Genomic DNA, 12759 nt, shown 5'->3' with positions numbered 1-12759 from the left:
AAAAAAAAGATAAACTGAATATCCGTCACAAGAAATTGTTATCAAAGTGCTCTCACACGTGGATTGTAGGGTACTAGTATCTTTGACAGAGCTAAAATTTGAAAGGGCAAGTGAAAGCTGTTCACAACTGCCCTAGTGCCAAGATGTTAAAAAACTTTCCCTCCCGCTCACCAGTACTACCTTCTCCCCACCACGATACTCCCCGCTGCATGATCTTGCCTTTCTATCGGCAAACCCTCAAAGACACCAGAACCTAGTCCCTGCGTGCAAAGGTGGGCTTTTCAAATTTGCCAAATGATTGAAAGGAAAAACTTTCTCCGCTCTTTTGACGGACAGCTTTCTACCGGTACCACGGTATCGCCTATGGATACCACAAATATGAACTTTAGAAAGGAAAGTTCTGAAAGCTTTAAGGTATATGAGCCACAACTTTAGGTGATTTTATAAAATGTTTTGTCTTATGTATCGACTGCAGTATTGTTGTATTATTTTGTTTCATCCAGATAATCGAAATATGAAAGCGATCATATCAGTTTCAGAATCAGACTCTAGTACCTCTAATGAGACACATCAGAGTTAAAGGGCCATTATTTGTAACTTTTGACCATTTTTACCTCGGAAAATTCCATGTCGGAGGCTCATATTTGTTGCAAAATGTTGTTTTACGAAGAAACAAACATGATTAGTGATGTTATAGCCACATAAAACAGCTAATTTTTGTTCAAATGTGTTGCCCTTCCGAGCTCGTTTGTTGACGTCTGGCATGCTCAGCGTGCTGGGGAGAACGCAGGTATGGTGACGCCGCGATCATGCGAGATAGTATTGCGTCGTGGATTGCCAGACATCTGGCTACGCAACGTGCTCGGACAATGGACTACGACGTAAGTACCGGGCATAAGTAATGAATATTTTATTTTGAAATTGCTGTAAATGGCTCGCGCAGGTGCAGAAGAATGCCTACGTTGCAATCCGCGTGTCAACAGAGTTTGTATTTCTGTCCGGACAAAAATTGAAATTTTTGTTGTAAAATCACATGTTATTTAGTTGTAGGGCACGTAATGTTTCCGAATAATATGCGATTCTCTGTTATTTGACATGCTATTCAACATGAGTCAGTGATCATTTCAATCAAAACTAACGGAAAAATCGCCAGAAGATACAGCTAATGGAACTTTAAAGTATTGGGATGCGAACTGTGATGGTTGAGAAAGCACGACGGGAAATATCTTCTTCAAAAAATAATCACTTCATAATTTTCGTGTACAAACAAATGAACCAGAGACTTTCTGTTTTATGTAGTCACCCAACGTAAATAGAGCTTTAGTCAAGAAAATTATTTGACAATAAGAAAATTTTCACTTTGCTTTTAGGTTTTCCATCAACGTCATCTACAACAGTACAACATCTACAACAGGGAAGACAATGCTTCCAATATTGCAGGTACATCGACTAAAATATCATTGACATGAATATTATCAAACGAAGCAAAATCAGCTGACATCGCCTGCAGAAAAATTACTTCTATAACATGTTCATCGGCAGTAAAATAAGTTGGAAGAATACACACGGCATCCGTAAAGAATGGAACGTTGATGTTAGCATAAGTTTCCCAGGTAAAATGAGATGTGCAAATTCAAATCGGCAGTCATAAATATCGTCATCCAAAGTTGGTAGTAGTCATTTATTTCTCCCTATTCTATTTGTCTGACCTAACTTCTCTATATATACAATCTCCTTTGACAAATCAGACCCCTCAAGTTACTGTCGACTTCCATCTAGGCCATGTCGTCTACACATCAACATTTCTTCGCCACGTGGATGTTTGGATCAAATACACTCCCATCGTAAACCTGAACACTCGGTCAGCCAGGCTGCACGACTTACTCAGCCCTCCTTCGTGATTAAAGACTTATACTGACAATAACGGACATCTCTAAGGATTGGACACCAAATTTGGTAAGTTAGTTTACGGTGATGTTTCGGGAAAAATTTTTAACTTGAAATTCGATTCGAGTGATTATTTCTGTAAATGATCAAGGCATGGCAACTTCTTATTTCTCTTAAGTTAATAGAGAAAAAAACTTGTCGAGAAATGATTCATCAGCAGTGGTGATCACTTTGTTCAACAGAATGGCAAATTTCACATCAAGAAATCACAAATGTTATTGGTTATTTTATCGAGAAGGGGAATCGATGTGAATTTTAATAATTTGGAAAACGATTTAATACAATTAGACGTTGAACATGGTTTCTGTAAATGACTGAGTCTTCAAATCCTATGCGATGACAGCATAACTCTAAATTAGCCAAACACTTCTTCAAACGCCATCCCCAGTGCCGCAAATGTCAGCGTGGGTGAAATAAGTCTGCATCGTAAAAGTTTCATAGATTTGAACTCGTGGCATCTTGGTATCGAATTCAGACACCACGTAGATGACTATTTTGTACACGTCACATGAGATTCTAACTCGTTCAGAGAAGTTTGCATCAAGTAAACATTGATACGGGACACCATCGACATGTAATTAGTGGTGTTGTTTGCACGGGTTTGAGTAATACTTGAATAACGGGGTTGGCAAGTCAATGTTTTGCCATGATTGCTCTACATCACTAGTGAACTCAAGTGACCTTTGCACTGTATTGACTTTCCGCTTAAAATTAACATCGATATCATACCGACCCAATGAAAAACGACGGTTTAAAGAGGCTGGTATATATGGTATAAGGTACCTTATATGGTATCATGTAGGTTAAGGTTTTATACGTTTCAGTATACGTTGGGGATAGTTGCTATGGTAGAGTTCGTATCCAAAGATCCAAAGAGAAAACTGCCTGCTGTATTTGCCCGGTAATTGATTAAAGATTCATTAATTGAAACGCATCTAAAGTTTGAAATAATGCGATGTAGGTTAAAGCCAAATTTTGAATCTCGAATTGGACGTTCGAATGCAAGTCGCGATCACGTAACGGTGGGGCCTTTATAAACATTGCCATCAGGGCCTCTGAGTCCACCCTACATTAAAAGTTCCCTTGCAGAAGACATCACGGACTTTTTGACGGTTCATTCCAACATGCCACTTTTGTGTTTTCCTTTGTGTCTACATGTGCGTTAGCCTGTCTGTTTGTCTATCTGTGCCTCGAGTGTATTAATGTAGAGACACTAGACTCATGTGCTGCATGAATTTCAGGTTTTCTCAAATGACCAAGGGCAACTTCTTTGCAATAAATTAGTTATCACGATTCAACGCACATGATTTGATCCACCAAAACCTGGCTCTTCAGAAAATTTGGTACAATAATAATAATGCAGTGCACTCATCGTCAAGTATGGGCCCCTTAATAGCAGCAATTTTTACCACAATACCTACTTTTATGCTGTATCATTCCTTCTCTCTATGCATGTACACCGGCAACCCCAGGTACCTGTGTGTATACGTGGCAATCAAATCTACACAATTGTAACAGTGAATATTTCTAACATACAAATTCGCCTATCTTCGCCAGCTTGGAAAATTTCAGCAAACGTGGCCGTTTTATGTTACCAAGTAACTGAGTGCTACGAAGAAAGATGGGCGAGTTATGACATATTTTTAGATAAGCGTATCGAATTGCAGACCATCAGATGAACTTTGACTTGTCGTTAACCTCCTTACACGTCCTTCGTGAAGGATACTGCCACGGCCATGACCCAATAACTGTATTAACGAGTATTTTGTCCTATTTTCAGTGTCAACAGAATTAACTTGAAAATGGCGAAGCATAAACAAAGGAAACAGAGTACAAACGTCACTGTACACAAAATAGACAAAGCTGAATCGAAGAGGTTTTCAAAAGAACAAAACACGGAAATACCATTCAATGACGTATTGCCATACATTTTCTATCTCATCATCATTATGATTGGTGAGTAATGAAACTCTTTAAAACTCATTTCGTAAAGAAACTCTTTCCACAGTTTCACAGACCCCACTTACAAAAACTCATACAGCACACCACGAGTGACACATGTTGTAAGGCTGTATTAAAATGGTTTGTTTTTACGGTAGAATGCGTAAAACTGTAAAAACGAAGGCTATGCTATAAGATGGATTACAATCACCTTTTAAGCTCTGAGACTTCGAACATCGATGCATACAAGGGACAGACAAGTGTTTTTGGTATTTTGAATACCACATAACTATTTTCTATTTATTTGCATTTTCCTCAAAATTTCTTGAATTTCTAAATTCAAAATAAAAGCCATATCTGTTGTATAATTATGTAATTTACAAAGTATGACCAGTCATGGATAGCTGAGCTGCCAGTGTTCATCACAGTGGCCTGCACACAGTTTGAATGTTCAACATGGTGGTAGCGAAAAACTGCTACACCCGAGTACACCGAAGGTCAATGACAGTCTCTAAAGTCAGTAAAATTGCAAGATGGGGGCAGTCTGAAGGAAGCCGTTTTCTAACCTTGAAGGCCTTTAAGTAGATAAAGCTGATGGGATCAGTCTTGGAGAACGGTGTTGGGATGTGAAGACTTCAACCAGTATCACTAAAGACAGCAGAGTAATCGTTCAAAACGGTGAAGACGTCAGAAAGTCCAAACACCAGTGTCGATACCGGATTTGGTTTAACCTTGGCCATGAGCAATGTAGAGACCCAGTGCACGACGTTCGAGAGGTCAGGCGAGTCCTGGAACCAAGCAGCTAGCAGCTTTCTTCCATCAAATCTGTCAACTTGAAGTCATCACTTGACAGCGTAGCCGACCAAATGTGGTGTGAAGATGGAAAAGCAACTCTTCAATGGGGCATGGAAGATAGAATATTCCAATCTGCAGAAGCCCCCCACGTCCACATATCGCCATGTCTGGCGTGTAAGACGGTAACTGTCGAAGAAGATGGACAGGGGGCTCAAAAGATTCTGCACAAGACGTGTGCTTCTTTTCCTGCCTTGTATATTTTCCATGTAGCAAAACATGCCGCCCTGGAAATAAAAATACAAAAATACAATTATGATGGCGGTGATAATTTATATCGAATGCAAAAACATTTGATTGAATATAAAACAACCCTTTAATTCTCGATTACATCATAATGGTCGCTTTCTTTAGAACAAGTAATGGTACATATTGCTGATTTCTTCATGAGATACTGCTCACGAGATATTGCTCTTTAGTAATTCTGTTTTCACCAAGCTGCAGATGACACTGCGGTCACGTGACCGGACACTTTTCCAAATTAGGTCAAATACTATAGGGAAATTGTCTTTCAAAATACCCTCTGACGTCATTTTTGTCGATTCTTTGGGGACCCGTCAAGTGAGCATGTGGCGTGTTAAATCCATACTAATTTTAAAACTGAATCATAATTTTCAACACTTTCGAGGTCGAATTTATGTCAGATATTCGTCCAAATTTATTTCTGGTATGGAGGCAGAAGGAAGTCTAACCTTTTACTGATGTCTTATAAACGTCTTAATACTTACTGGTTTCAGGACTCGCTTGACTTCCCGAACATAGTCCGTTGGGTCTCGTACCTTGCACATGACCAAGGTAGACACGACGGTGTCGACACTGTTGTTTGGAACTTTCTTTAGATCTTCACCGTTTTCAAGCACTCCAATTACTTTGGTGCCACAGGGATGGTAGACAAAGTCTCCACATCCACCAACGCCAACCTCTAAGATTGTCAACTTCCCAGCTGTCTTCGATTGGAGATCTTCTAAGTTGGCGAGCAACTTCCTTCTTACCGCTCTCATCTTGGAATTGTACCAATTGCAGAAAGTATCATCCATTACAGGTGGTGTACAAAGATATAGCAGTTTCACAACCACCACGTTGAACATTGCTATGCAGGCCAGTATGATGAATACTTGCGACTCAGCTTGCCATGACTGGGCCAGCACCGCGCAAATAAGGCTGAGATACATTTTGGACACTAGCTTTCTTATCGTCTTCGTGATCAAGAGTGTCTGAATAATCTTTGGCGGGCTTCCTGGTGTGCGAAAGTTTATAAAGTTTGAAATGTGAATATTCAGTGGTGTATTTCCATCCTGAAACAACCTTTATATATTCCTGCAATGCTCTGAGCAGGTGCAACCAACCAACTACTTTCAAGAAAATGTTCACAAAGGTAAACATACTATTCAAACACTCTTCAAAAGTGTGAGTCTGTGATTGGTCCATTTCTCACTATTAAACGAAATCTGTGCATTTGTTTAACAGGTGTGTAGATCCATGATCAATGTTTTCGTCCCCTGACGAGTTGCGGGCCTGTCCTGATTATGCCCGTCATGCAGTGCACGAAGAACAATCTGTGACTTTATCTATAGCTGATGATGAGTCGAGTCTTGAATATAGGCATTTGACCCGACATTACAGATTTATTTTTAGCCAGTTGTGTATATCTTTAGCACACAAATGCTACCCACCAGCCGATTTAAAGAAATTGTGAGTAAGGCTATGGTTGCTGTTTTTAAAATGTATCTTGACAATGTCACAAAATGAAATTTCAAGGAAGGAACGAAATGGCCGTATTTTAATCTTGTTTGCCACAAGGGTTTCAAAAGTATGCCATATAGCAGTCTCATAATACTGCCCTCAAACGGACCAACTGGTGTAACTGTACTTGCTTCAGAGTTGCTTTTGGTCACTTTGCCCTGGATGTAGTTGGGACCAGAACAATTCTGAGATGGAACGTAAGCCTGATACAATCATACGAATGCAGAGAGCAATTTGCAATAGATTGTTTCTGTAACGAGCAGACAGAGGCAATAGATCACACAAAGTAAGAGCTCGTCCAGTGCTGCAACGTTGAGAACGAAAACTTTCGTTAGTCTATGGACGGCATTCAGCTCGCTTGAAGACATATAGGCGTAATGCCATTGGTTGTGTGGTTTACGCACCTGCAAAAGAAACCCATAGATTGCTTTTCCCTTTACAATGAACCGTGCAGAATGATGGACCAATCACAGGAAACCTTGTCAGAGAGCTGTGGGCAGCGATAACTTTTTAGAGTAGAGAAAATGTAGTTTTGAAAACCTATTGATCCTAATATTCCTTACATTGAACTACAAAAGTAAACACTTATTACATTACGAATGTATCATCGACATCTAATCTGAATTAATTTTTGTTTATTTTTTTATTGAATTACAGGACTAGCAATAATCAGCCTACAATTGCTGAGACCACATGTCAATAACTATTACTCATCGGAGTCAGACTCTTTTGAAATTGCCGTTAAAACTCTGCAAACAAAAGTGACGATATTAGAAAAAAGACTTGAAGGTGAGATAACACCCGAACTTGAAAAACTTAGCAACGACATCAAAGATGTGAAAAGAGAAACGAAGGATCAAGGTGATCACTTTGAAAGTAGGATTCTCAACGTACGAAGTGAAGTGACTGAAGGTGCTGTAAAAATACGTCATTACGATAACATTATAAACGACATGGAGCGAGAAAGTAAACTATTAAAATCGGACATGGGAGATTTACAATCTGTGTTTCAAAAACAAAACATTGCAGTAAAGAACGAGAGTACGGTCAGTAAAGTCATCGGTACGTTACAAGTTCACATTGAAAATCTTAATGTCACATTCAAAGAGTTCTTGAAAGTTTCAAAAAAGGACAAGAAGACATTGTTGTCGAAGGTCAAGAATTTAGAGGAAATTACAAATCAAGATCAAATGAAGATACGTCGTCTTGATGAATCACTGGAAACTATGACAACGAAAATTACTAATAGTCAGAATCACGTCAATGCCGAACTTAAGAGGACAAACCTATCGATTGCATCGAGCTTTTACCATCTAACAGTTCTTCGTAAATTGGCCAAGAAAAACACCATCAGAACAGAAAGATTAGTTGTACAAACATCAGAAAGTAGAACAAAGTTTACTAAACAAGTGACTCGTGTTGAAAAAAGATTGAATAGGATCGAGAAACGAAGCGGGCGATTACAAGAAAGTGTTTACAGCAGATTGGTCACCCTCAATGACAACATTAAAACATTACAACACCAGTCACGGTATCAAGCTGTTCAATACAAAACCATGGTAAACTACACGTCACGGCTGGAATATCGCCTGAAAAATACTAATAAACAAGTGATGGAGGTAAATCGTCAACAGCTATCTGTAGAAAATAAGGCGGTGAATATTTTTCACAACATAACAGCAAAGTTTGTCCATCTAAATCAAACAGTCAGCTTGAAGTTGGGCGAATTATCGAAGGTGAAGAACGTGACATATGATAACAGACAGAGACTGATGATTTGGAATACACAGCATTTTAAAAGAATGAGAAATTTAGACAGAAAAGTGTACATGACTGCGAACAGATTAGTCATGTTTGAAAATTATCAGAAACATTTGAGAGTAACCTTGCATGATAAAAACGTAATGTTTTGTAAAAAAGCGCTTGCTATACATAAAAGTTTGGAGACACTTACGAAAGAAACACAGAGAGATAATTTGGTGAGAATTAATTCAAAGTTGGAAAAACTTGATGAAGATGTTGACCGCAATCGGATTAAAACGTGTCGGCTTGTTCAGGCAGTTGCGAATACGACAGAGTGTGTTCTGACAAATTTCAATGGTATTGCTGGTGATATTGTATACTTAAATCGTTCCTTGGAAACACTCAGGCAGCTGTTTGACAGACCTGGGACCGGGTCTGTGACAAATGTGACCAAAAACTTTGGATCTAACAGCCACTTGCCGATTATAGAGATAGTTTTTGATAGAATTAACAAAATCCAAGAAAATCAAAAACGATTGGTCAAACATGTCAGAGATGGATACGCGGCAACAATTCATAGCATGAAGGTATATCAAAACCAAAGTGATCACGTGACCATCCATTATGACGTATTGTTAAACTACACAAAGCGATTACAGGATCGACTAGAAGGGATCCAGTATCAGCTGTATAGAAGACAAGTTGCAAACCACAAGACTGTAGATAAGCATAATGAGCTGATGTGGATGAAAACATACAAGAACTATCTCCAACGCATTCTTTCTCGTCAGTTAGACAAATTCAAAATGGAAGTCATTTGGAACAGACGATATTCTATGATTTCCGATAAACACTTGAAAGAAAATATACATTTGAATCGGTCTTTTGTGCCAACATCATGCAATGACAACACAATGAACATGGGGGCGGGTCTTTCAACATCTGTACCAATAATTCGAAATTTGAATGCACTCACCAAGAAGTGCTTTCTTAAATCTGACTACGCCAGAAGATTAGCAATGGACGCATTAAAGAAAACACAGAGAGTGGACAGCAACCAAAAATTTCCTAACGATTACGTTCAAAGATATTCCCTCACATCGGCCATCGGGAGTATCTTATCAGGAGAGTCGTTTAATGCATCAATATCTGAAATGGTTTCTGTGGAAATGGAACCACTACGCAGGCTGGTAGACTTCAGAGGATCGATGATTGAAAATCGACTGAAAAAACTTGGAAATATAATGTATGGTGATGCAAACAAGGCCCGTTCCATGGACACAAAGATCCGAGCAAAGGTAGAGTTACGTCTAAGTCTTCTGGAAAAACAAATGGAGACACTTGATCATCAACTCAAAGTAGATAATTCTCTAAGTTATGGTGTACATAGAGGTGGAAGAATGCGGCAAAACAGATCAAGTAATTACCAAATTGTGAAAAAATACCAAAACTGCAACGACACGGTGTTTGAACCAGATATATTCTCCAACACTTTTCAACAGACAAACATCCATACTACTTCCAAGGTTGGCACCGAAACAAGTCACAGAAGATGTAGAAATGTCGTAAATGATGATATTCAGATCCATCTGAACTTGCTCAGCGATAAAATCGCTCACGTATCTGATAAACTGGCAATGATACCCAAACTGTTTAAGAATGCGCGGTTTGAGTTTAAACGTTTACTGGAAAAACAACTGGAAAAAGTAGTCATCGTTTTAAAACAACAAAGAAAATTGTGTAGACGTACGGCTTCGATTGGGGGAATGAAACATTTTAACAATGTCACAAAAGTACAAGATGAGTTCAATGCCCTATTCACAAACATGGAACATCGACTGTCTAACCATATATCATACGATACTATGCAACATTACGTTGATGCAAGGATTCACAGCCATCATCAAAGAATATCTAGGAGTATCCAGAAGACACAACATATAAAGACAGACAGTGATACTCGTCTGGAACAGTTGTCAAGAGATGCAAGTAAGTTCATCATGTTTGTTCATTCTTTGGTCAACCAACAACTTCGATCTGTGATGGAAAAATTGAAAAATCAAAACAAGACAGTGAGTCGTTCCATTGAAGATGAACACAGTGCAATCAATCGCTATCTAGTGTTTCATAACGGACTGTATGAACATCGTTTCAAACATTTTGGAAAGTACATGCAAAAGCTTGAAGGAAAACAGGCGAAAATGGAAGCCACTCTACGCCGAGTAACTGATTTTTACCTGAGTCCTAGTCACAAGGCGAGTCAGATGTCTACAATGAGAGGGTTGCATCGGATTGAACAGAAGCAGGAGTTGTTCAGGAATTTAACGACTAAACATTATGGTAGTTTAACAACCACTCTGTCTGATTTGAAAAAATCTCTTAAGGAGCAAGGAAAGAAGACGGCGTATATCATTAAAAAGCTTAGAAACCAAATGAACTATACGCTAATTAACATGGAGAGCGAAATGGCGACTCTTTATGACACCACTGGTATGTTAGTCAAACATACAAGGATGGACAAAGCACAACAACAACGGCAAATGAATTACATTCAACGCGTGAATAATTCAAACAAGAAAACGCTGGATGAGCTTACAAGTAAACTGCTAAGTACTTCGATGGCAAATGAGTTTAGAAAGGTAAACAGTAAACACTATGAGCCCGGGAAAATGACAGCAGGAAATATGAAGACTGGAGTAAATTGACTTTCAAAAGTTGAAAATCTGTATAGCAAAGATGACGAGTTGCTTGTACCAGTTAGTTGCGTATATGTAACATTTTCTTGCTTTATAAGATAATGTGTTTATTTTTTAAATCAGAATCAACAGACGTAACTTCAAAAGTATTCTATGGAAAGTCACATTAGACCTTTGCTGTGCTTGTCTACGCGTTTGTCATTCAGCCATATGACTTGTATTCTACCAATCCATCCATCCTACCATCTCGCCCATACAACTGTCAATCTAGCCATACTTCCCTGCCGACTCAAATACACGTTATGTGTCAGGTTCCTGTATGTTTGACTGTCGGTTTGTCTCTCTACACTATTCTCTGATACAACGTCTGTAAAGAAATCGAATGATTTGAATCAGGAAGGAAGGTGTCGACTCAATATCGTCAATATTCACGTAACCGGCACCACTTCCCATCTTGATATTAAAATGAGCAGAATCACGTGGTACAAGTCGCGCTTCAAGCCCCACTACATATTTGGCCTTTTCAATATTTTGTGGGTAGGGTATGTAACCCCAACGATTGCCACAAAAACAGTAATACATGATACCGTTGCTATCTTTGTTATTAAGAAAATACATCTTCTCATTAACGAGTGATGTGTCAATCACCGTAATTGCTCTCTCACAGATCTGTACAATTTTACCATCGATGTAACAATTAATATATATTGTAGTTACTTCAGCTCGTCTCATAGTGATGATATACATATTATCGTTTTGTGTAACTACATTCAAGAGCCGTTGCCAAAATAGGCAATCACCGCCAACTTTGATCACCGTGTTTGCATTCTCTTGATTTCCTTCCATTACACTTGAAGAATGTAATGTTACAATAGCTAGATAAGGGCAAGAGTGCAGGCGATTTGTCGTTGCTATTTTAGTTACGGTGGTAACAATCAGGAAAATGCATCTTCCATCGTAAACAGCGTCTTCAATCCTCAAAGTTGTAGCCTCAAAACACATAGGTATCTGTATACGATGTTTTAGAGTTTCATTTTCTGTCATCGAATGATAGGAAAATATTGTTATTTCATCGTTTTCGATCGTCTTATAAATAAGGTGACGAACACCGTTGACATCATGGTACAAGATGGCATCGTTGTGATGTACAACTTGTTGCAGGACTTGAGTACGTGCATAGCTGTGTGTGTGAAGGCTTTTCTTAAGAGATGTTAATATAGTATTTTCAGAAGAATTCTCAGCAAAACTTGGAACATGCAAATGATTTCTTCCAGATAATTGATACCAGTCTCCTGAGTAGTCGTCATAGAAACACCGTAAATTCTCCTTGGTACCATTAATAACTGACGTGTAGAGTAAAATGCTGATGAGAACTTTCTTTTGAAATACATTGGTTTTCGATTCCACCTTTTTGCTTATCGTGTCTTTGTGTTTAGTGTTTATTTGTTTGTATCGTTCAGTGTTAACCAAATATTCATAATGTGCAGCCACGTAATCGCAAACTTTATTCACTAAGATCGCCTGGTTGTATTTCGTTGCTATCTTCAAAACTTGGACCCAGTTTTGTACTGTAATCAAATTTACAAAATGTTCCGTTTTCAAAGTTACTTGTAAGAAGTCTGCACACACCATCATCGCTTCCATTGTGTCAAAGTTTACGTCATCAAAGTAAATCAAACGAAGAAAAGCCATCAAACCAGACGTGCTTGGAGGTGAAGTCTTGAAATACACTCTACACTCATCTGCAGATGTCCATCGTTCTGATAGCTGTACCCGAAAGAAATCACTGACTTTGATCAAAAGTCTCGAATTCACATGAAACACTGCGTCATTGCAG

At 38.7% G+C, this 12759-nt stretch overlaps 1 protein-coding gene across 1 annotated transcript; it reads left to right on the top strand.

Moving 5' to 3' along the window:
• The first annotated feature begins 1791 nt into the window (after positions 1-1791).
• Positions 1792-12328, top strand: LOC139116219 (centromere-associated protein E-like). The gene is made up of 3 exons (XM_070678786.1): positions 1792-1956; positions 3728-3903; positions 7141-12328. The coding sequence occupies exons 2-3, from the start codon at positions 3750-3752 to the stop codon at positions 10929-10931; spliced, it is 3945 nt and encodes a 1314-aa protein (XP_070534887.1). The 5' UTR covers positions 1792-1956; positions 3728-3749; the 3' UTR covers positions 10932-12328.
• Positions 12329-12759: the final 431 nt, after the last annotated feature.

The sequence above is a fragment of the Ptychodera flava genome, chromosome 17 (assembly GCF_041260155.1).
Source record: "Ptychodera flava strain L36383 chromosome 17, AS_Pfla_20210202, whole genome shotgun sequence".
In the NCBI taxonomy this organism is placed as follows: Eukaryota; Metazoa; Hemichordata; class Enteropneusta; family Ptychoderidae; genus Ptychodera; species Ptychodera flava.
This window is presented reverse-complemented; position numbering and strand designations above follow the sequence as displayed.